This window comes from Pipistrellus kuhlii, unplaced genomic scaffold (genome assembly GCF_014108245.1).
Source record: "Pipistrellus kuhlii isolate mPipKuh1 unplaced genomic scaffold, mPipKuh1.p scaffold_m20_p_4, whole genome shotgun sequence".
Lineage (NCBI taxonomy): Eukaryota > Metazoa > Chordata > Mammalia > Chiroptera > Vespertilionidae > Pipistrellus > Pipistrellus kuhlii.
This window is the reverse complement of record NW_023425540.1, coordinates 41,008,211-41,034,872: the sequence shown is the minus strand read 5'-3', so window position 1 is coordinate 41,034,872 and position 26,662 is coordinate 41,008,211. Positions and strand designations below refer to the sequence as shown.

Below are 26,662 nucleotides of genomic sequence, written 5' to 3'. Positions count from 1 at the left end.
GGAGGCGTTTATTACTAACTGCCCGGAGGAGGACCCGAAATAGAATGGCAGCTGTTGAAATCAAAATAGAAAATAACATTGCAAGAGTGCCTGAGGGTGAAGCATTGACAACTGATTGAATTGTGTGTCAGCAGAGGGAAGGAGGGCAAAGAAAAATTAAATTTCAGGGTTTTGAGCTTGAGCATGGTTTTGGTACCATGAATAGAAATATGTAAACCAGGGGAAATGATGAATTTATTTTGGGTTTTAATGTTTGGTTTCCTTGGAGGAAATCCTAATAACAGTGTCCAGCAGAAAACTGGCAGAGTGGGTTTGCTCTTCTGCATAGAGTGGAAGTGGATTAGGCGGATACTACCACCAGGTGACACTTACATGCATGCTATTGGCCATTTGTGAGTCACGTGGCCACACTGAGTGGAATGGTGTCAACTTCGAATTGAAATAGATATGTAGGGGTCAAATGGGAACTGCTAAACAGAGTATCTTCTCATCGTGGTGAATGTTCTTTTTTAAAAAAAATATATATATTTTTATTGATTTCAGAGAGGAAGGGAGAGGGAGAGAGAGAGATAGAAACATCAATGATGAGAGAGAATCATTGATTGGCTGCATCCTGCACACCCCCTACTGGGGATTGAGCCCACAACCTGGGCATGTGTCTGACCAGGAATCGAACTGTGACCTCTTGGTTCATAGGTAGATGCAAAACCAGTGAGCCCTGCCGACTAGGCTGAGTGTTCCTTTTATTTCCATTTCCATTCCCATCAAAATAGTTTTTAAGGCAATAGCTTAACTGGAAACACCATTGTGCAGGATGCTTAGGAAGAAAAGAATTGAATTTTGAACTTCTGAACAAGTCCTGTCTACATTAACACCTTTATCAGTACATTTTATTTTTGTAGCATAGATTGGTTACATTTTCTCCATTTATTATTTTGTTGTTGTTTTATTTCAGAGAAAGAGGAAGTGAGAAAGAGATGGGAGGAAGGGAGAGAAAGATGGAGGGAGGGAGGGAGGGAGGATTAGAGGGAGGGAGAGAGAGGGAGATCCATTTGTAGTTCAAGTGATTTATGCATTCATTGGTTGATTCTTTTATGTGCCCTGACCAGGGAACAAACCCACAACCTTGGCATATCAGAATGACACTCTAAGCAACTGAGCTACCAGCAAGGGCTCTATATATTTGTTTTTAATGCTCTTATTGCTGCAACTGCTGCTATTTTCTCCAGAATAGATATATTTCATTAAAATACTAGCTGTTTCAGCTTAAGATTGGTATACTTAGTATAGATTGGTTTATTTTGTTCTGATTTTGGTTCTTGAAAAAAATGTTAAAGGTTTCCTACCACCACCACCCCCAAATGGGCTCTCACATTTTGTCTTCTATTAAATATTTAAAGCTGCAATAGCTGTGAAGTATTTCTTCTCTGAGTTCATGATACATAGGCTATATTTTTATTTTTCAGATTTAAAAATATTATCTTAAACTGATGTCTCCTTTGTTACTATCATTAGGGCTGTTAAAGAATAGAGTGCTGAATTTCAGAAGTAGATGTGATTTTTCTTTATATCTCAGTTTTCCTAGCAAGAATGCAACCTAAACCAGTAATTTTACATAAAGATAGCTTTTAGGAAGCTCTTAAGCTTAAATATGATTATCTTGAAAAACAAAAAGCAAATAAGACTTTTTAATATTGCCAGTGGATCTTAGCTCTTCCTTTCTTAGGAACATTATCCCAGAGATGGAAAGTGTGCATAACGTTGAAAGAAGCGTACATTATCTAATACTTTTTAGAATGTTTTTCTTAGTTTCAAATCTGCCGTAGATGAAGTAGTACTTACTGAGCAGTTACTATTTGCAGAGAGCTATTTGGGCAATAGACGTGTTTTCAGTGCCCAGGTGGGGCTTGTTTAAGTAAAGAAAACACGTTAAACTATCTTAGGTGGAACACTTCTACCTTATTGTGTGGTCATGTGAGTGGGGGGAAAGCTGTTTGATTAAATTCCGTGAACTTGGAGCCCATCTCCATGTGCTGTGGGAAGGCACAGCATTTATGCTGTGAGTTCTAGTTGGACCTTCTGCTCCCTTCTGCTTCTTCGGGCTTAGGAACAAACAAACAAACAAAAAAACAAACAAAAAGCATCTTTCAAAATGACATCCGACTCCATCCAAATTGATATATTCACTATTGCTTTTAAACATATTCATTGAGCATTTTGATGTGCCAATTGCTGTTCTAGATGCCACATTCTCAAGGAAACCTTTCCTGACTTCACCCCACACCTTTATAGCTGCTTCTTATTTTCTTGTCTGGCTTTTCTCATGGGTTAACATAAAGACTACGTAGGAGATTATTTTAATAGAAAAGCTGTGTTAGGTAGCTTACTTAGTATTCTCACCAACCACAAAGACTAAACAGGTAATAAATATGAACAGATGTGCTTCATAATTCTTTTGGTATCCCCAAAAGACTGTATAACATTCTGTATTTCCTCAATTAATATTTATTAAATGAATAGCGTGAAAATAAATAAACCACATTATTTATACATCTAATACAAGTAAAACAAATTTGCATAAGCTGTGAAGCAATACAGTGATTAAGATTAATAGTTCTGGGTTCAACTGGCCACTGTCTCTTTGAATGGCAGTACTGAACCACTCTAAGACATTGATTTTCAACTGGTGTGCTGCAGGAGACACACTGCTGTGCCACAGCATTTTGAAAACATGCAATGCCTGCCTGTTACTCAGGGACACTGACCTCTTTTCCCTTAGATTGTCAAATAAAATAATGACAGCAGCCAGCACAATAATATTATAGCATCCAGTGTGAATGCCCTTTCTTGATCCATAAATACATAGGTCATATAATAGAATTGCATATTATTGGTCATGTTGCATAATAAGTTTGCGTCTGACTGGTTAATTATTGGTACCAGAAAACCTTATATACAAGTACTGGAACCTGATTACTTTTAAAAAGTCACTTTGGAGGGAAAAAAATTTAGGTAATTACTATCATTAAGTTTTGTAAATCAAAATCATACTATTTTTTTTTTCAGATCAGGAAACAATGTGTTTATTGTTTGTTTTTTTATGGTGTGCTGCAGAATTTTACTAAGTAGTTTGTGTGTGCTATGAGATGAGAATGGCTGAACATCACTACTCTAAGATATAACTTATTTAGATATAAAGTGAGAAAAAAAGAAAGAGTGGCTTCTTAGGATTGTTGTGAAGATTACATTATAGGTGTTTAGTCACATATTGGTCATACAGCTAGTGATTAATAAATTTTACATTTTTACTCACTCAACAAATATATATTGAGAGTTATAGCCAAGATTTTTAACTGTTTCCAAACAGACTTTCCTCCAATTCTCATAGCAAGATGATTATTAGCTAAGCATGTTTTTAACCTCAGACATAGTCTTATTCCTAATTGTTAACATATGGTCAGCAAAATTATATATTCTATTTTCTTCCTTCTATATGTTAAATAATTTAAATGTTGCTATTCAAAATTGTTTGGTATGGTGAAACTTTGTTTCTTTGAAAACATGAAAAATATTACTTTTCTACTTATTTAAGAAATAGATGTTGGACAAGAGGGGTATGTGGGGAGTAGATGTTTTTTATGGTTGGTTTTGGTCTTTGTGTTTTTCTTCTTATTTCTAAGGGAGCAAAGAGGACCAAAATGTCCCCATAATCTTCCTATGTTGGCCCATTCAAGAGACCAGAATTGTCCAATTTATTTCTTAAGGTTAACACAAAGAACAAGTGAAATAATCTATCATGTGTATAAAAGCAACTTGAAAAGGAAAATTAAGTAAAGTAATAGTCTAGCCTGGCAGAGTGGCTCAGTTGGTTGAAACCTTGTCCCTTACACCAAAAGGTTGTGGGTTCACTTCCAGTCAGGTTGTTAATGGTGGGGTGTCCTCCATGTCTCCACCTGTTACTGGTGGATGTGGGATTCTTGAGGCCCCCACAGGAGGAGGGTGCATTGTAGGAAGCTTTGTTGTTGATGGAATATTAAGGAAGTCCCCTTCCAGAGTTCCATCTCCTTCTGTTTCACCATGGAAATGTCCCACTTTGACTTCAGCAGGGGAGGGAATCAAAGCTAGTGTCCAGAGTCTTTGCTCCATATTAAAGTCCATTCCAGGCCAGCATCTGTAGCTTAGCTTGTGTTCCCGATGCGGGCCAGTGAATGTAGTTTGCATGGTGCCCACTTTCCCTTTGGTTTGATCCCCTTTCCTAGTGATATGCAGGGAATGTACCGGTAGTTCTTTGTGGGGTATAAAGTTGTAGCTTTCTGGTAAAGGTGACCACGTTTATAATGCCTGGTCTCCCTTTGCTTCCTTCCTATGGTTAATATTAACTAGCTAGTTACAACAGTAACAAGGGCTTATATGAGGCCACAGGTTCCATCCCTTGTCAGGGCACATATGGGAGGTAACCAAAGATTTTCTCTCTCACATGGATCTCTCTCTCTCTCTCTCTCTCTCTCTCTCTCTCTCTCTCTCTCTCTCTCTCTCTCTCTCATCTCTCTTCCTCTCTTCTAGAAATCAATAAAAACATACTTAGGTGAGGAATAAATTTAAAAAGAAATGTGAATTAAAGGATAATTTTGTTCTTTTTCTACATTTATATATGAAAAATAAATCTTTCCTCTTCCTTGGAAAGAATGATAATGAGAGCAAACATGCACTGAATGTTTAAGGATGGTAGGCAGCATCACCTTTAACACTTGGGCCACCTGAGAGTTAGCATCTCATTACCATTGTGTGGAAGAATACATTTTGATTTACAAAAGCTAAGGAATTTGCCCAAGGCCACGTTAGGAAGTACAGCGGCAACCCCAGGTTTCCAGTCTGGGTTTTCAGAAAACAAGCATCTCGCTTCTAAATGCAGGGAATCTACTCCTTCCCTAAAAACACACACACAAACAAAAATTCAGAGCACTGCTGTCATTCTTTGAACTCTCCCTTGGTGGAGGCAGACCTTCTGAGTCTTAGTGGTCCTATGGCTGAGCAGCACCTAGAAAGGAGGGACCTGCCAGCACTCGGGCCTAAAGACATGCAGCGCAGGACTCCCCATCTTGGACTCTTGCCTCTCATTGTTTCTCTCAAACGGGACAGGTCTAGTCCCAAATAAATGTTAGTTTGTTGTGAAAAAAACCTCTGACTTCAATTTTCAGGACTTGCTTGCTTGTAAAGGGATCCAAAATGTTAAACCTGCTTAGAACATTGTACCGTCCATATTTTATTCAAGATAATTAGATATTTAAGTTCATTACCTATAATTGCCATAAAATACAATGCAAATTACAAATTAATCCTTACTATAAACACACAAGGTGGAAGGATGGAGATATATTACTTGCTTTTCTAGAGAGACTTCAGGGCAGATTGCAGTGAACCTTTTGTATCAGGTAACATTTTAAGAGACCTGGGGAATTCCTCCAGCTTGTACCCAATTTTGGAGCCATATTAACAAACGTAGTTTAGATAATCTGGTTAGCCCGGTTAATAACATTCCTAGCAGCTGCCTTTAGGTATAGAGTAACAATTCAACAATGAGGACAAATAACCAAATACTATTTAGTTTATCTGTTTATGCAAAATTTGTGAATCCTGAAGTAAGGCTCTCAAAAAAAGCCATAAAATGTAGATTTGTTTTGTCATTTTTCAGAGCATATGCTGATATATTCTAATTTGAAAATACAATTTTATTTCTGTAATATATTTATTTAATTTTACTTTTGAAACACAGATGTAGTAGGATTGTACATAGATTAAAATAAAGCCAAAAGTACACAAAGAATATAGAAAGCTAAGTTATTACTTGGTAATAGCTATTGCATCTATGTCCCAGAGGTTTTAACTCCTTCTATTTAGCCCTCTTATTTCTTCCTTTGATTAATTCTTTCATATCCCACAATGCTGAGAAATAATATCCCAGAAAATATGCCACCTGTAGCGCTAGAACATATGTTTGCTTTGCAGACTCTTTTTTTCTTTAGTCCATAAAAACGAAGAGTATTACACAATTCTGCTTCCCAGAATACCTTTTAAGTTTTTATTATGTGGCACTTGCTTCTGTCTTTATGTTTAATTGAACCCATGCCAGCATTTAAAATTTCAGGACACTTGCTGCCACTACCAATAATATCCTTATACATGTAAAGGTATAAAGTGTTCTAGCAAAATGTGGAAATCGTTCTGTTGTTATTTCCATGCTACAAATAATACAGAAAAATTAGATGCCACAGGGGCAAAATGCATTCGCCTCCTCCAGGTAACCCTTCACTGTCCCAGATAGAGATACAAGCATCAGGGAAACTCAGTTAAAGTGATTGCATTTCCCAATTTTACTTTTCTGAGGTGCTCAGGGCAGTTCTCAGTTACACTTAGAAGTCCAGTCAGTGAAATGAAGGAGCAGAGCAGAGCATTCAGGTGGAACCTAGAGTGAAACTTCCCATTTCTAGGCCACCTTCTAAGAGGCATACACCTACCCTGACATCTGTCTTTAAATTTTTCTAATTGATAAAACAACATTTTGAACACTTTTTTTTTTTGCTTGCTTTCTTTCTGTAGAAGGGGTTTGTGATGATTCTTTTGATATGTGCCCACTTTACATCCTCATAAGAACTATTGCTCGTAAAGTTTGCCACCTGTGGGATTTTAAGCAAGTCCAGATCCCTTGCCCACAGCCTCTACCCTTCATAGCTCAGTTCTGCTATTATAGTGCATCAAGAGTTTCTTTGCTTTCAGGTAGCACCTCAGGCTTCTTTGAGAATAAAGATGCCTTATTTTTATTATTTCTAATGTATTTTATTGGGGTTAACATTTCATGTGCTGACATCGTTTTCTGTTTGTATTCCTGTTTTGTATCGTCTATCTATTCATGGTTTCTCTGTCTTTGTTCCCTCCTTCTTCTTCCCATTCCTCCCTCCCTCTTTCCTTTCTTCTTGTTTCCATCTTTTTACTGGATGTATTCAAGTTACCAGGTTTCTTACAATCAAGGACTCCTTTAATTCTTTTCCCAGCAGTACAAAGTAACCAAGAAAAAAACACCAGAACAATATAAAATTCAGAACATATGGATTATAATCTATATTTTAGGACTATAACAGCATACCTACGAAGGTTTTAGACTGCCTTAATATATACTTTTCCACCTAACTTAATATACAGGTTGAAGTTTTAAACAGAATATCCACAGTTTAGTTTATTTCTGAATGTGAAGCTATGAAAATTGCAATGTGAAGAAACTTGATTCACTGTAAGTGCCAGTAAAGGGCAGATGAGTCCAATACAGGGAAAGCCCTCAGACACAGGTGGAAACTCAGAGGAAACTATTACACCAGGCCAGGGCCCTTGGAACAACCAACAGATTATACTCACGATGGTGTGCTGCTTCTGTTACATGCTGTTTAGTGAATGGAGTGTTTCACTTTGAATGGAAGTTTTACCAGGTGCAAGGAGTCAAGAAGTGATTAAAGATTTTGTTTATTCACATGTGCTATTTTCCCATCTTTTTCCAAAGCAGGCAGTTAACTGAACACATGGCACAAGCTGACCAGCATTCAGATGAGTGGAGGACAATTAGAAACCCTCTTGTCTGGAGCTTCAGAACTAGTTAAGAAAAATCCATTAGAAGAAAGAAAAAAAAAAGAATTTAAATTTTGTGTCAAAGTTCTTGGATGAACCACACCCATAAAGCGTTATGGATACTTCAGTTGTTGTTTCTTTGCTTACACATGCTGGTGAACTTATTCAAGAATAGAATCTAGAGATTAATTACTGTTCCCCAATATTATTAATTATTTTCTATAATGTGCCTTTTTGAGGTTTTTCAAAGTTTGTTTTTGTAGCAAAAACCTCTCCTTTCCTAGTCACATTTCAGAAATTATGTTTAATTAGATTACATGATTAAAACAACAAACACAGCTTGAGGAAAACAGGTTGGGGAACGAGCACAACTGACTCACGGTGAGTGCGCGGTGCATTTGGCAAAAACAAGGAGAGTGGGCCTCGCGGAGGAGAGTGCCAAGTGCCAGGCTGTGAAGAGCAGCAAGTGCGTTTTTCTGTTTTGTTTTTTAATATGTATTTTTAATGATTTCGGAAGAAGGAAGAGGGAGAGAGAGATAGAAACATCAAGGATGAGAGAGAATAATTGGTTGCCTTCTGCATGCTCCCTACTGGTGATTGAGCCCACAACCTGGGCATGAGCCCACAACCTGGGCATGTGCCCTGACCTGGAATCTAACTGTGACCTCCTGGTTCATAGGTCAACAGTCAGCCACTGAGCCATGCCAGGTGGGCACAGCAAGTGTGTCTAACAGGGAGAATGAAGAATGTTCATTGGTTAGGTTGTTGGTGATATGAAGGTTGCTTAAGAGAAATCCTAGCAACTAGAAATTATAGCAACTAGGACCAGTCATATCAGCACTCTGAGCTGTGCAGCTGGTCTGAATTACTTCATTCTTTCTGAATCACCTCAAAGACCTTCTTCTGTGGACACCTTCCCATTACCCACATCTCCACAGAAAATGGTAAAAGATGCATTTGCTAAAATACTTGCTATTAATTAGATGATGTGAAAGAACTGGGGAGTTTCCATACCCTGCCATTTTTAAGTAGAAGCTTTTGGTGATCATGTTTCCGTTGGTGTTCTTTTTGTTTGTTTGTTTTTTTGTTGTTTTTTAACTCTGAAGTGACATCTTTGCAATCCAACTATTTAGATCCACCTGGGAAGCTCAAGTGACTTCTTGTATCACATGAAACAGATGCTTACCTACTTGTTTAGCCTGAGGCTTATTTGTACTGCCAGCTCCAACCAAAGCCTTTATAGGGGCTGTCTTCTCTGTGACTTGTAAAAGTATTTAAATGAGGTTGATTGTGAACAATATTGTGAATAGAAAAATCTCATTCACAAATTTAAAGATTTATTTAAATACTGCCAGCATAAAATCATTAGTTGGAAATTTCAAATACCTATACTCATATATTTTCAGACCCTTTGTGTGAGGAAAAAATACTCATCAAGTGCATGTTTTGGGCATCATCACCAGAGGTAGAATGTTAGGATGTAAAATAAATTTCTGTTAAGATAAAAGTATCATGAAAAGTTACACCTTACAATTTTTAGGTACTTTCATTTTCTCTGACTACACACTTTTAAAATAATAATTGTATTAAAAAATACTGGTTTTATTCTCTAGAAGGATGGTCCTGGTGTTCAAGTGAAATATTCATTTACTGAAATGGAAAGGTGATTTATAGCTTGGTTGTTTTTTCTTTAAGAAATGTGTTTGTGTTGTTGTTTTTTTAGTTTAAGCATGAACGTCTGTGCATATCTTATATACAATAACAGCAAATTCTTCAAGGCATATTTTTAGCAATTCCAATAATATTATTTATATGTCATATGATATATATGTCAGTTTCATATTGTCTAGCATGTGTTTTTATTATTTAATCTTTTATGTAATACTTTTATTTTTTATATAAATACTAGAGGTCCAGTGCACTTCTAGTATTTATATAAAATACTAGTATTTACATAAAATATGGAGGGGGGTGGTCCTTCAGCCTGGGCTGCACCCTCTTGCAATCTGGGGCATCTCTGGGGATGTCCAATGGCTAGTTTAGGCCTGATTCTGTAGGCAGTGGGACATCCCTCTCATAATTCTGGACTGCTGGCCTAACCACTGGCCTGCCTGTCTGCCTGATTGCCCTTAACCACTCTGCCTGCCTGATTACCCCTAACTGCTTCTGCCTACCAGCATGATCTCCCCTGAATGCCTCTGCCTGCCTGCCTACCTGCCTGATCACCCCTAACCACTCTGCCTGCCTGCCTGATCACCCCTAACCACTTGCCTGCCTGTCTATCTGCCTGGTTGCCCCTAACTGTCTATGCCCCTGCCACTGCAGCTTCGTTGGAAGGATATCTGGCTGTCCGGTCTAATTAACATATTACATTCTTATTATAGATTAATAACTCTCCTTATTAAAAGAGAAAAATTAGTACATCAAAAGTCTCCATTCACTAATACTTAGTAGTCAATTTAAACAAATTGCCTGTGTTTTGGGCAAAGTATGGAAACATTGGTAGGCAATATGATTGCTATAGATTATCATTATTTAAGTGCTGCATATTTATGTAGGTCTTTAATGTAATATGCTACCTCATCTTCAAATCTGCATTTTTTATATAGCAACTCAAAAACCACTATTTGTGTGCAAGTCTCAATAATTATGAAAGAAATAACCACTGTTAGAGTTTAATATGATTTCCCTAAGAACAAGTTATGATCAGGCATTTATTTTTCTTACTAGTTGATCTTGCTAAATTAATTAAACTAGGAAACCATTAGACTGAGTTGTCTTCAGTGCTTTAGCAACTTACTTAAGCAAACCAAAACCTAAGCCTGTTTTGTCTCAAGGTTAAGAAATTAGAACCTAAGAACAATCTTAAGAGCCAACGAGGCTTATGGAAATAATTCAGCCACTTAAGCGATAGCCAATCAAGTAATGCCCTGGCTCTGCTTCCACCTCTTCTCTATCCAAGTCTCTTCCCTAGCTCCTGCTGTTGAGGCATTCCTACCCACTTTTAATTTGGTGCTGCCTCATTCAAATAGATTTTTGCTCAAATGAACTCTTAAAATTTCAATATTCTCCATTTTATATTTTCACAGCCTTCAATTGTCAAATGTTTCCCAGAGATTTTTAAAAAGTAAATCTTCCTCTTTCACTTCCCACATGTTACACATTTAAAACACACACACACACACCCACACACACACACACACACACACAAAAAAAAAAAAAACTAAGCTGAATGATTGTCTTTATTTAAATATAAGAAAGTATTTCTTTTTGCAAACTGTTTTTGTTAGCATTTTATGTTTGAAGGTATTTGGTTTTGTGGGGGGGGTTTTCCCCCCATTTTTTTTATATATACTGACACCCTTGAATGCTTTACTTAAGCATATCATGACTTTCCTAACAAGCTTGAGGTAGAGAAAAATAATTAGCTATTCATAGAGCTACTCTTAAAGCTAATTGCTTGTTTAATGCTATCTTTTGTTTAAATTACAACCATAAATAACTTTAAGTATGTTATATATTTGAGGCCCTGAGCCTGTGTACTAGAGGGATCCCTCAGCCAAGCCTGATCCCTCTCACAGTCCAGGAGCCCTCTGGGGATGTCCCACTAATAGCATCCTGCAGAGGGAGGCCACAGCAGATCAGGGGAAGGTACCTCCCACCCCATCACCCAGCTTCCTGATCCCTGGGCCTCACAGCTGGCAGCTGTGGAGGAGCCATGGAGCTGGACCAGCCCATGGTGCTGGCCTGCCTCTCCCCATCGGGCACCGGCCTGCCTCACCCACTCTGCTTCACCACCCATGCCACTGGCCCTCGGCCCTTGCAGCCTCTGTGGCTTTGTCCGGATGGATGTCCGCCCTGAAGACATCCCAATTAGCATATTACCCTTTTATTAGTATAGATGTATATTTGTAACGCTTATGCACTGTGTGTTTTATACTAGGGAATGAAGCTCAGAAAATACTATTATATGTAGCACTTTACTATTGATATCACTGTAATTACTAGTTATTAATAATATAAAAGGAGCAAGGAGGAAAGAATGCAACAAAAGGAATGTAGATGAATACCCAGTAACGTTGGGGGGACTAGGGAAGGTACTTGACAGTTAATCAAACCTGGGGACACAGGTGGTTGGCCAAAATGTGTGTGGATACTGCCAAGTTTGCAAAACTTCAGGAATACCTAATCCCCTGAACAAAGGAACTCTTGCTCTTGTTGCTCTTGTTGTGCTTGAACCTTGGCTTGTGGGTTCTTCTGCTCCCACTTCTTCGCATTCACCCCTTTGGCCCATAGCCATGTGAACCCCTGACACAATGGACTAATGGACTGCAGTGGGGAAACAAAAGCTAAACCAGCCGGACACTGGACTGGACCAGGTTTCAACATGCAAGGAAACTCTGGACAAAGGCTCTGATTATAGGTCTATTGAGGCCCCAGATAAACTTCTTCTATGGCTGGACTAACGGAAATAAGATTTTGGAAACCCAGGGGTATAATTCCATGAAAATAAAGCTTTCTACTATTATATGTCATCTTCCTATAGGGTCCTCCTAAAATTCTTATTCCAGCGTTACCCCAATAACCCCATACCCCACATGCAACCAGGACAGATGAGCTCCTCTCCTATCCTGTAACATCACTACATTGGATGGCCATACATAAATGATTTTCCTGGAAAATAGAGGAATAAATGGAAGGAACCAATGATATCTTCCCCCAATAGGATATTATTTGCCAGCACTAAATTGAGGACGAGTTTCCTTATTTCATGGCCATGTTACTAATTTCCTACTTTCTTTCCCATTTTTCTTCCCTTATAAAGACACCCAAACTACTAGAGTTGAGATGCAACATTTATTTCATCTTCAATGAGGTGATTTAGACAAGTTTATTTAGACAAATGGGATGTACATTATGTTATGTTGTACATGTGTGGTTTTAAATTTACATAAATGGTATTGTGTGTATTTCATTCTGTTCTTTTTCACACATTCTTATGTTTTAAATAGCTATGCATAGATTCAGTTAATCACTTCTGACTCTTAGAAATCACTCCCTACATCGATTATTCAAGGATACACCCATCATGTACACACACATATATTGATACATTTTATATTTTTAAATCTCTAATCCTTTATGGATATTCACTTAATCTGCTCTTTTCCACTAACATTAAAAATCTTCACTAAATATGTATGTGGCCCTGGCTTGGTTCCCATTTGGTTAGAGCATTGTCCAGATACTCTAAGGTTGCAGGTTCAAGCTCTGTTCAAGGCACATACAAGAAGCAACCAATGAATGCATAAATAAATGGAGTAACTAATTGATGCTTCTCTCTCTCTCCCTTCCATTCTCTCTCTAAAACCAATCTATTTAAAAAATTAAAAGTATGTGTGTGCATTCCTCATTGAGAAATTATGCAAAAGTTTTGTTTGTTTTTAAATATCCAGGAATAAGTTGCTTCATTTTACTAAGGACTAACAAACTGAAGTGAGTATACCAGTTTATACCCCACCCCTCAGCAGAGGAATACTTCACCAATACTTGATATAATCTTATATTATTTGTTTTACCATTTTGACTGAAAATAGCTATCTTTTTTATTTCATTTACATGTGTTTAATAATTGGTGATTGTTTAGATATTGATCTTCCTTTTCTTGAATTGCCTTTTACTATCTTTCACTCCATTTTCTATTGGTTTCTTTATCTTAGAGCACATGTGTCAAACACAAGGCCCGCGGGCCAAATCCGTCCCGCCAGGCCTTGCAATGTGGCCCGCACCGCGCTGTCATCACTGCACTCCGCTGCGTTTCCATCACAATGACAGTTTATGACTGTTCAGTAAACCATTCGGCCCGTGATTTAGGCTGGATTTTAGATTTTGGCCCCTTCTCTGATTGAGTTCGACACCCCTATCTTAGAGTATGTGTGTGTGTGTGTGTGTGTGTGTGTGTATAAAACCCTTCCCCTGTATATTTCAGACTAGTAGTTTCCAACAGAATATGCAGTTCATATATTTGTTGTGGAGGCAGGAGGCAGGGAGGTCCAAAGACTCATTCAGGAGATTCACAGGTCAACACTGTTTTCATAAGAATTCTGAGAGTTTCTTTGCCATTTTTATTATATTAACATTTGCACCAATGCCATAAAATAAAGGTTAGTAAAACTGTGGGTATCTAAGCACAAATCAAGACTATAGCACAAAACTGTATTAGTAGTTATGTATTACTTACCATCACATGCATGTTATAGTACAAAAAAAATCTAGTTTATTTAAGAATGTCCTTGATGAAGCACTAATGATTATTGCTTCTCTTAAATGCCAACTCTCACTGTATATTTAATATTCAGCATGATAAAATGGAAATTACACATAAAACACTTCTGCTGAGTACTAAATATGATGATTATTTCAAGGGAGAGCACTTCGGAGATTCTTTGACCTAAGAGTTGACCTATCCTTTCCCTTTTTTACTATCATATTTAGTTCAAAGAACAGCAACAACTGACTATTCATACCTGAATATATGGCAGGTATTTTCTTGAAAATGAATAAAGTAACCTGCCATAATAAGGAAAATTAATGTTACTAATTGTTGCTAGTGATAACACTAGAAATGTCAAGTGAAAGTTAGAATTTCTTTGGAAAAACATAACCTTCAATGTGAGCTCTATAGTTGCAATGCTTAAAGACTTTTTTCTTATGACATTGGTGGTGATATTAATGAATGTGACTTTTTGATACCCTATATAATAAAAGCTTAATATGCTAAGTGTCCGGTCATCCAGTCATCCATTCAACCAATCAAAGCATAATATGCTAATGAGATGCTAAGGGTGTTAATGAGATGCTAACCATTTGCTAGGATATGCACTGATCACCAGGGGACAGATGAATCAACTTGTAGGTGAGCTTGCTGCTGGGGTCTGGCTAATCAGGACTGAGCAAGATTGCTGGACATGCCCTGGAGCCCAACTTCCTGTGTCCCTACCTGGCCCCAATCATGCACCCATGGGGGTTCCTCAACCTGGCCTATGCCAGTTCACAATCTGGGACTCCTCGGGGATGTCGTAGAGCCGGTTTCAGCCTGATCCGCAGGCCAGACTGAGGGACCCCACTCATGCATGAATTTGTGCACCAGGCCACTAGTTATATAATAAAATCTGTCATCACTTAAAGAATCTGCATAGCTCAGTGAACTTTTATTTCTTAAATGCCCAATGAATAATGTTACAAAATCATGCATTGGTAAAAGATCTATACAAAGTGCAATATAAATCATTGGATTTAAACTTAATGAATATGAAATGTTCACTGTTAACTTTACAAATTCCACATTGCATTTAAATTTTAAGTAACTATTACTTGTCAAGTTTTGAAGAAGAATATGCACACTTATCTGAATAGGTTGTTAAAATACTCCTTCCTTTTCCAACTCTGTGAAGCTGTGTTTTTTTAATATACTTCAGCCAAAAAATATTTCACAATAGATTGAATACAGAAACAAATACGAGAACCTACTTGTCTTCTCTTAAGCCAGATAAAGAGATTTTCAACACTGTAAAAAAGTTCTTCTTAGTAAAGTTTTGGTTTTAAACAAAAGAATTAGTATTATATAAAAATAGGGTGTTTATGTTCGAATGTAATTGGCTTGTTATTGTTATTTTTCATTAAATAATAAATACTTCTAAAACCTTATAGAATATTATAGAATAAGATATTTAAATGTTTCAATTTGTTATTGGTGGAGAGGAAAACTTTACAACAATTCTTCTAGAACATAGAAGATTTTGTATATAGCATAAAGACATTTAAAAATGAATGACACAATTTTCAATAATTTCCAGATATGAAGAAAATATTTTTGTTTTATAATTCAATTATTATACATTATGGGCCAAAATATGAAAAGACTATTAAAATTTTTATTACAGGGTTCTTACATCTACAGCAAACTATTGTTGGGTAATTTATAATGGGGATAAAATACCAGTTAGAAAAGTTTCTCTCCATGATGAAATAAAGAGAAAGCAACTATTTTATGAAAAACCCTCTATAATTTATAGTGGAGACAACTAAGTAAAAATCTAGAAACTGAAGATACTTCTGTTTGTTTTTGGCTTTTGTCAATTTTATTGCCTTTAGCTTTCTTTTCTACTACTCAAAGATCTCAAGGAGATTTTCATGTTTTATTTTAAGTAGAAATTTGTTGAAGCCTAAAGCATTTGAGACACATTTACAATTATGTTGAACTTTGAGTTTCATTGTAATGTCACTGAGGCTATTTTGTCAGGCAATATTACGTTTCAGTTTACTAAGTCGCATCTTCATATCATACCAACCAGTGCTTGCTATACTTAATATTTTTGTGACACATTGCCCTTTTCAAAGTTTGTCCACAAATATTGCTTTACTTGAAAAAAGGTATTCAAGAAAGATTTAAGATTTTAAACCTAAATTTTAAACCTTTATATATATATATATATATATATATATATATATATATATATATATATAATCTTTTAAAATTGTAAGATTTTACTATATTTTTGTATTATTTTAAATATATACTAGTAAATAAAAATGTTCCATTTTCAAAGTGGATAGTGTCAATATTGTTATCCTGAAAGCAATGAGATAACCATTGATTTTCCTATTTCCTCAGATAAATTTACAAAGAAAAATGAGAGTTACTGGTGTAATTACCCAAGGAGCCAAGAGGATTGGAAGCCCAGAATATATAAAATCCTACAAAATTGCCTATAGTAATGATGGAAAGACTTGGACAATGTACAAAGTGAAAGGCACCAATGAAGACATGGTAAGAATGAGTTAACATAGTTAATGTAAAAGTCAAATTCCATTAGTAGTCATTGCTTACCAAATGAATAATAGGTCTTCAGCAGAAGCTTTATGTTGTTGCAAATAAATTTATGATATTTTAATAAATATCAGACTAGTGGGCTGACAGGGTAAAGAGTTATTCCAAGTTATAAATGCACACCAGCTAACATTTAAGACTTTCACTGATTTTAATTGAGAATTTTATAATTACTTTATCACAAGGTTAACATTATTGGCATGATAATTTTTATTTTAATAATAATCAATTTTCAATTCCACTGTATTGCTTTGACAGATTAGCACTGTCCATAATGAAATAACTATAGTTCAAAATTGTTATTTGTAAATAAAAACATTATTTGAAAAGTAAAGCACACATATAGAAAAGATATATGCTTTTATGTATTTCATATTGGGAGAAAAAATTTTATTTAGCAAAACAAAACTATTTTAGTAATCCATTTTTATTGAGAGAGAGAGAGAGAGAGAGAGAGAGAGAGAGAGAGAGAGAAAAGAAAGAAAGAAAGAAAGAAAGAAAGAAAGAAAGAAAGAAAGAAAGAAAGAAAGAAAGGAAGGAAGGAAGGAAGGAAGGAAGGAAGGAAGGAAGGAAGGAAGGAAGGAAGGAAGGAAGGAAGGAAGGAAGGAAGGAAGGAAGAAAACAAAACATCAATTTGTTGTTCCACTTACTTATGCATTCATTGGTTGATTCTTGCATGCCACCCTGGCCAGATATTGAACCTGTTACCTTGGCATATTGGGATGACACTCTAACCAATTGAGCTACCCAGCCAGGACTATAGAATAAAATATTTTAGAGAAAATAAATATTCAAGGTCTCTTTTGCTTTTTCCCAATTTTAATGAACTTTTATTATTATTTTTTTAATTTCACGACTTCAGCTCATTTTATTTAAAGACAAGTCATTAGACTAGACTTAACAAATTATAGTAATATTTTTTAATTACCTTCTCAAATAAATTTAAATAAATTTATCTTTTTAACAGGTCATGTAAAATAACAATGAGGTTAAAAGCTTTTAAAATAACATGCTTAATCCTTAATTTTAGAAGGAAATAGTTTTTCCACATATATAAAGAATTATGAGTCTCCTATCCAATGATCTGGGACTGATTGGTAAGATGTAATCTTAGGAATCAGACCTTAAAGCATCATTAGTCTGATCATAGCATTAGAGAGACTGAGAGAACAGGAAGCACAGGAAAGACTAGTTCCTAAAGAAAAAGAAAAAAAGAAAAGAAAAAAAATTATCTAAGTAGTAAAATGGACAGGCTAGATTAAGTTGAAAGGCTTAAGTGACCATTTTTCAAAGAAAGAGAGAAGCATTCCCCTGGTTCTGAAGGACTGACCTTAAAATTGACAATAACCTCATAACAGAGTAGAGGTTATAACTTAGGCTACATTGGTTAATAACATTAATTCGTATTTTAGTTCTAGGTTTTATGTATTCAACTGATGGCAAGGTGCTTCCTAAATGCTCCATATCCCCAAATTATTTAATTTCATTTTGGAAAGATTATGTTGGGTATGATACAAGATCAATGTATAAAAATAGGTAAAGGAACTGTTACAATTAATAATTACAATTCTATATCCTCTCTTTACACAGGTGTTTCATGGAAATGTTGATAACAACACACCCTATGCTAACTCTTTCACACCCCCCATAAAAGCTCAGTATGTAAGACTTTATCCCCAAGTTTGTCGAAGACACTGTACTTTGAGAATGGAACTTCTTGGATGTGAACTATCAGGTGAGTTCCATACTATCTATTTTAGTTTTTTCTTTAAAGAAAAAAAAAATGGTGTTTAGTCTACTAGTATAATTTTTCAACACCCATAGATATTCATTCCTGCTATAACATGTAAAGGGCATGGTTCATTGATAAACGTATGTGTGTGTGTGTGTGTGTCTGTGTGTGTGTGTGTGTGTGTGTGAGAGAGAGAGAGAGAGAGAGAGAGAGAGAGAGAGAGAGAGAGAGAGAGAGAAAGAGAGAGAGAGAGAGAGAAACAATCTAAGACATGCTATATGAAACAACTAACGTAGAAGGAGCAGTGCATTTCTTTGAGTGGTCAATGAAAATACAACAAATTCTCACTGAGAACTTTTTGTTTCTTTAAATGTCTCATTGTTTTTAGTATTGACTATGATTTATGTTTTGTGACAAAAGTTCAATAAAAACTGAAATCTACCTGACTTTGTAAATTACAGTTACATTTAGACTATATGGAATAGAAAAGTAAGCTTTAGCTCTGTCCATCTACTGTAAGAACTTGGCTTTTGGGATTTTTTTTTTTAATGAAACATGTACATTTTATAATTTCTCCCAAGAAGACAATACTCCAATAACAAGATTGCTACTATAAACTCACTCTTGGACCATTCTTATCTATTAATACTATCCTGCCTATTGTATAAAAGTGGTTATCCAACTCAAAGATAACCCATCAAAGGTCTCAGGTTAAATAATCCTTACCTTCCAGGAGCATCAGTATTGGAAAGATGAAGACTTTATGTGCAGGTCTCACAGTGATCCCATTTAATATAGCTAGATTCTGATTTTGTCTAGGCATTTCATGGTGTTTCTTTTTGGTGGTTTTTCTTATTCTAGCATCAACATTTACATAAAATGTAATTGTTTTGTTCAAACAACTGCGTTTTGAAAAATGAAAAAAAAATAATGAGTACCTCACTTTTTAGAATAACCTTCAAGAAATAAAGATTTTTATCAAATGTACAATGATACTATTCAGTTAAACATAGGAGGACACATGCACTGGCCAGGTACTGTACACCAAAGCTTGCAGGTTCAATTCCCAGTCAGGGCACTTACCTAAGTTGCAGTCAACTGATCTATGTTTATCTCCCACCTCTCTCTCTCTCTCTCTCCTCTCTCTCTCTCTCTCTCTCTCTCTCTCTCTCTCTCTCTCTCTCTCTTTCATTTTCTACCCCTTTTCTTTTCTCTCTAAAATCAATAAATATATCCTTGGGCGAAAGTTAAAAAATAAGAGGACACATCCCTAGAACAGAATAACTGGGAACTATTTATGTATTTCAAGAGGTTGTGTATTGGTTATAATGTATACTTTATATTTATTTCCCTTCTTTGGTATATTTGTGATGTTGAGAAAAGGAATTATTTTTAAGCAAATAAAATTTACTATCAAAAAGCAATCAAACTTCTGCCCCACCAGTGTGTCTCAGTGGTTAAGCATTGACCCATGAATCAGGGGATCACTGGTTCGATTCCTGGTCAGGACACCTGTCTGGGTTGTGGACCCAGTAAGGGGGTGTGCAGGAGGCATCCAATAGTTAGATGTTTCTCTCTTGTCTATGTTTCCATTTCTATCCTTCTCACTTCCTCTCGCTCTAAAATCAATAAATACATATTTTAAAAGAAGCAGAGACATTTAGCTAGATGAGTGAATTAGTTTTAAGAATCATATTTCATATTATGGATGGGTGTCTTTTATGAAGCAGCCAACATATAGTTTTAGTGCTGTTAATTATCCTAACAGGGATGTTTTCCTTATTTTCTTAATTCAAACCAGCTTACCGACTACCAGTAAATCTGAGCAGAATCGTTGTACAGTGTTTTTATTGCATGTCACTATATCACCACCGGCTGGTGTCAACCCTAACTCATCCATCATAAAGCAATCAAGAAGAAGCCACAGATGATGAGGTTTGCTACAAGCCCCCGTGGTTTTTAGTTGCTTAACATCACCTTCCCCAACTTTTCAGCCATTTGATTTGTGAGGGTCAGTCTCTCATACATGGCACAGTTATACCCCTTAGGGGTGAATATATTTTACTTTCAAGTTTGACTTGAGGTTACACCTGACACTTTACAGATTTTTATGTTCTCAGAAAGAAGTCATACCCATCTCCCTCACCCACACATTGATTTGAAACTTGCATGCAGAGAATAATATCACTTGATGGATACTTTTAAAAGCTGTAAAATAATCAATTTCATTGTTAATATTTCATTTTGTGTAGGTGCTATTCATGCTGTTAAAAGAGTTAATTTATACTTATCAAATCATATGGATGAGAAAGAAAATTTGTGAGGCAAATTGGAAGAGGTTAACTGTTACTTTTGGAAATAAGCAGTAATATAATGTATGGAACTATTTCCCACAACCCAGTGCAACACTATAAAGCCTAAGACTGCCTTATTGTATTCAATAAACTGTTATAAGATCTCTCAGCCTGCCTAGAAGATCAGCAGCTAATCTTTTACCAGATACTTAAAAAAAACAACCCTAAATTATCTGAGAGACATATGATTTAAGATGTTTAGATTGAAATGGATCATGACTGTAATTAGGGGAGGAATAGTCATTCATTCATTCTCTGAACAAATTATTCAGACCTTCCTCTGGGCTAAGTACTAGACAATGGGTATGAAATGAATTCTATTACTGAGCAAAAATGGTCAAAATAAAGGTATCCCTTTTCTGTCAATATTTAAAATACTGTGTTATATCACAAAAAAGAAGAAACCAACAACCTTTCCTTTTTCCCTTGTATCTCTTCTGCAACACCATCAGTTAAAAAAAATAAAACAACAACAGAAAACTCCAGTAGCAGTGCAGGATGGGAATGAGGACTTGATGAGAGCAATAGAAGAACAAGTCAGAAATCTATAATTTAGGCAAAGCATGTTACCATAGAACTGCCTGAATATAAATGATATGTCATTAAGACTTTAGACCTTTCTATAATCCTTGAGATTTGGTCATAAAACTTTTCTCCTCCAGAATTTATATTTAGGAGTTACAGTTATTTTTATTATGGGACTTAAGAGTATATGTCTCCTATCCCTGAAACCCATCAAAACCAGTACTAAGACATAATTGGCTAACCCTCCATCACCATTTTGGTAATGTTTGCATAGAATAGGCATTTCCTAAAAGGTGGAGTTGAAGGTAGTCATGGAGGAGCCTCAGAAGGAAGAAGTAATCTACATGGACTAAGACAGAAAGCAGTTCACTGTAGTTAAGAACTATTTATCTATAATTGAAGAGTTCTAAGCCACTTCTCTTAGAGCTTTGACTTCATATTGGTTAGTATTAGAAACTGCAGCCAGTCATAAGCTATTTAGTACCCCCAGATATACTGATTTGTGGTCTTAACATTGTTATCTGTTTAAATGAGCTTTATGGAATAATAAAAAGAGCTAACAGTTCCTGAATGCTAGCTATATCCTGGCACTGTTTTTAAATGCTTTAAATTTATTAGCTAATTTCTTAAAATACTTCATCATTATCTTAAAGATGAGAAAACTGAGGCACACTGTGGTTAAATAATGGGTACAAGTCTACACAGATTGTGAGGGGCCAATAGAGTATGAGGAAATGGCACTGATTTTTCCTTTTATCTTGGATTTCTTTTAATAGCCTCATTGATCTAGGTCATATAGATAGATTAGATATAGATGTAGATATAGATATAGATATAGATATAGATATAGATATAGATACAGATACAGATATAGATATAGATGATATAGATATCAGAGAAAAAGGAAGAAGGATAGAGAGATAAATAGATCAGTGATGAGAGAGAATCATTAACTGGCTGCCTTCTGCACATCCTCCACTGAAAATCAAACCCCAGACCCTGCCATGTGCCCCAAGCTGGAATCAAACCATGACCTCCTGGTTCATAGATTGACACTCAAGCATTGAGAAACACAGGCCAGGCTTATTTTGGATTTCTTACTTTGTGGAAGCCTCAACCACTATCTAATATGATAACAGAATCATGCTTCCTATGGATGGCTTTATGGATGGAATTCTGTCACAATTATAGTTCAAGATTGGAAATTCATGTGCACACATATACACATATGCACATACACACATACACACACATATTTCAAGGACAAAGCCACAATTTGCACCATGTCAAACCTGAAACCATTTGTGACAAATATGAGAATCTTCCAAATTTACACAATACTAGAAGTTATTGAGTATGATCAAAATATAAAATGTATAAAAGGCTTGTTCCATAATGGCTTTTGCTAGAATTAGTTTACTTTCTTCAGTTATATATTTGTTTAAATCCTATTGTTGTACAATGCCTGGCACATGGTGTACTTTGAATAAATATTAGCTTATCACCTTCCAGAAGAAGCCATATTGGTGCTTTAAGACTATGTGGTAAGGTTAGCAAACATTTCTTGGAAAAGAAAATGCAGTCCAGTTCAAAATATACCATTGGAGCAGTTTGTGAAAATGACTTTGTACTGAGGGAATTTTCATTTGCAGCATTATGGAAGCAAATAAAAGAAAACCAAATATACTTTGTGAGAAAATGTTCCATTTTTAAAGGTGCAATGAAACTGTTGAAAACCCAGGAACAGTCATGAGGCTCTCATTAATGAGACAGGGGAGCCTTGTTTTCATTTTGCAGAATCATCTATCGCAGAAAAGTAATTTGAATTCTGTCTTGTTTTCAATTTTTCCAAAATATATTCAGACAAAATAACCTGAATTGGCTATTTTGTTTTTCGATTTTGTTCCAGATTTATTCCTGATTATAACCTTTTTTGAATTTAGATGCTCTCTCTTTGGGGGGATGAATAGCATTAGCCTTAATCTGCTCTTGCCTATCTAAAATGAAGACATAAAACTTGCAGGGTGATACATTCTTTTTCTCATGGAGCCCTTCTCATTTTCTTCCAGGCTGTTCTGAGCCTCTGGGGATGAAATCGGGGCATATACAGGACTTTCAGATCACTGCCTCCAGCATCTTCAGAACTCTCAATATGGACATGTTCACCTGGGAGCCAAGGAAAGCTCGGCTGGACAAGCAGGGCAAAGTGAATGCCTGGACCTCCGGCCACAACGACCAGTCACAGTGGTTACAGGTAACAGTTTTCAAAAACTCGCCCCCCCCCCCCCCCCCCCCCCCCCCCGTGCCTCTTCTTTTAAAAGATTTCCTGTTGATTAGATGATTGTTGGAGTCATTACCTTCGTACTAATGTAAATGTGCCTCTCTCTTTGGCTTACCTATATTGGTAAAACAAAAATCCCTCTGAAGCTATGTCTGTGTGCTATTTTTCTCCCAATGTTGATTTACAGATGCTACTGTCAGATTGATGCAGCAGGCTGTACCAGATCACACTATATATAGATCTACTGGATTGATCATGAGAGCATTTGCATTTTAACTCTCATCTATCTTCATTCTCATAGTCAATATTGGTTTGAAAGTGTCGCAGCAGGAATCTAAACACGTTGACATCAAACCACTGACCCACAGGTTGTTCCCATAGAATCATGAATCATGACTTATTAGCTTTATCCATGTGGTTGCTAAGCAATAGAGTAATTTGATTACATCTAAGAAAGCTAGGTAATAGAAGGAAAGCAGAGATGGTCTTTTCTTCACTTGGCCTTATTTCCCCTTATTCTCACAGCTAGAAACATTCTCCTTTTTCTTTCAGTTTCTCCAATCCCACACAGTCACAGTAACAAGTTAATAAGTATTGGTTATTTCAGCTGCTCTCCAATTTCTTCACTTCTCACCATCCCACTGCCACTGTCCTGCTCTAGGCTACCACCCTCTTTCACCCTGGGTTTTTGCAGCTTTCCAAGTTCAGTTCCTACTCTAAAAAGCTGTTTCCCAAGTTATAATAAGTACGATATTTTTCCAAAATACAATTTTGATTTTCTTACTCTCTTTTGAGAACTTTTCAACTGCTTTCTATTAGCCTCAGAATAAAGTACAGATTATTTAATATAACCTAAAAGTACGTGATTTGGCCCTATTCCTTCTTACCTTTTTAGTTTTTTCTAAAGTTGCTTCGGTTTTTCAAACCAAACACTATCACGCTCTTTCCATTTCTTTATGAATGTCCCCTTCCTAGAGGAAAAGAATGGGGAAAGAACACCTCTGCCCAGAGCACCCCAGCCTTTTATTGATATAATCCTTCAGCTACAATGGGGGTATACATTCCTCTGGTGCATCTACCAACTGCATCCCCTACCAGATATGGCTTAAGTTCTCTCCTGTACACTACTGAGTCATCTATAATTATCTCAGAGCATTATCACACTATTATTGAAATTGTGTTTTCATGCTTCATTGTTTGCTCCAGGAGGGATGGGACCACATCTGTCTGTTTCACTTTCTCAACGTGTTGTTCAGTACCTAACTAAATACCTGTCACAATACCTGACACATAGTAGGCATACAATAAATATTTGTTGGATGTATGAGTGGATAAAGGAATAGTTTGAAATACAATTGAATTTATTGATTTGGGCATACACAGCATAGAATTTTGATCCACAACTTAGAGGCCAACTGCTAATATCCTCAAATTTCAAAATAAATTTAAAAAGAAACTAAAAGCTCATACTAAAGCCCTGGCCTTTATAATAAAGGCTATTGTACATAGCCTTTATGAATTTTTAAGTTCTTAATTTGAGGAATCCACGGAAGCTTTTTTTTTTTATTTGTTAGAATTGAATGGTAAAGTTAAACTTGCTCTTTGTTGTTGTATAATATTTTTGAAATTGGAAATATTCCAGTCATGCCTCAGATTAAATGTCACTTTTGAGTCATAATGCCATGTGGAATAGTACAAAATATTTTACACTATAACCAACTCAGGCTGGTAGGCTATCCACATGAAGGAGTTGCCAATGGCACATTTCCTAAGAAAGATAAAAATAAACAAATATCTTTACATGAATCAGTGTGTACTCTTCAATGCAAACCTCCATCCATCACATTTTTAAGATGGCTTTTCAACAATCTTCTTAACGTCACTTGCATGCTGAAATTGATTTATTCTGTTGGTGACAGACTTTCTATCAACTCAAGGACCAGTTCTTGCAGTATACTATGTCTATTTTTTTGTTGTGTCAAAACATACTCAGAATCTTGAAGGCAGGGTAAATTGACATCTTTACTTATACTTATTTTTTTTTTTACGTCATGAAAGAAAAAGAATTGTTACTATTTTTAGTATTTTCTCATCAAAAGAATAGTATCTGTTCAACTATTGTATATATTGCCATGGTTATTAGTGTCTTTGTTGAAAATAAGATTAACATTTGTATAGATATTGTATAGGATGAGTTTGTTTTTAAGTTGTTTATATAGAGTCAATTTTTTATCCTTGAGGCTTCCAGATTTATAAAGTTTAATTCTGTTTTTTAACCTAAGATGCTTCAATTCTGGGTAATAGCTCTTCAGAAGAGAAACTATGTCTCTCATTTAAATTTCCCTCCTTTACTATCAATCTTCTGCTTATTGATTTTTAAGAACTTTCTTTCATATACTAACTATATATAACCCTCTAATGATGAGTTTCATTTCAATTTAATAAGTTTTTCCAAAATTTATTCAATAGATAATATCTGGAAATGCAATTGTTCTAAATGAAATGCCAAAATATTTTAAAGGAATTTTTATGTATACAAATATCATTTTAACATTTTCTTCTTATTATTACTCTATTGTTTCCAGTGCTTCTATAAGGGCAAAATAGCAGGTGCTTCGTAAGCAAGTGTTCTTGTATTACCTTTCAGAAGTGATCTTACCTAACTAATGAGCAGCTTCCATTATTGTTTATCATGAAATCATTATTCTATTCCTTTATAAACTTGGCAAAAATGTGTGAAGTACACAGGCAGCAGTAAATGCGAAGCATTTTTTCACACCTCTGAAAAACTGTTTCATCACTTTGATGTGTTTGCTGTTCTCCAATATTTTGAGCAAGAAGCCCCTACCAATGTGTTTTTCAAAAACACAGAGGTTTTGTTGGTATGTGTGTGTGTGATTTTTGTTTGTTTGTTTTTGCCAAATTGCAGTTTCAGCCTTGAAAAATAACTTACAACTAAGTTGAAAGATCATAAGCCGATTATTCTTGACTCTTAGTTGAACATTTCTAACATATGGCTTGGTTAAATGTTAATCCCTGTCATATAATAAAGTAACATTAAGGTATCAAAAAAGCAGACATTTTGTTGGGTTTGAAGTTTAATTAAATAAGACAAATGAGGAAGCACATAGAAGGTACCCAGCAACAGGTAGCTCCCTCCTTTCTCTTTCCTGTCGCTTGTGAAACCTTAGGGGAACATGGCCTGACACCACCAATTTTAATTAAGAGTGAAGGTCTGGTCTGCATATATATCCTTTGCTTCTTTC

At 35.8% G+C, this 26,662-nt stretch overlaps 1 protein-coding gene across 2 annotated transcripts in view; it reads left to right on the top strand.

The window, feature by feature from the left end:
* The window catches only part of EDIL3 (EGF like repeats and discoidin domains 3), a 349,377-nt gene that overhangs the window by 237,143 nt on the left and 85,572 nt on the right, over window positions 1–26,662 (top strand). For both annotated transcript variants that reach the window (XM_036410081.2, XM_036410080.2), the window contains 3 exons: window positions 16,289–16,444; window positions 18,095–18,239; window positions 23,185–23,369. In XM_036410081.2, coding sequence (XP_036265974.1) covers window positions 16,289–16,444; window positions 18,095–18,239; window positions 23,185–23,369 — 486 coding nt within the window. The remainder of the gene's footprint in view (window positions 1–16,288; window positions 16,445–18,094; window positions 18,240–23,184; window positions 23,370–26,662) is intronic.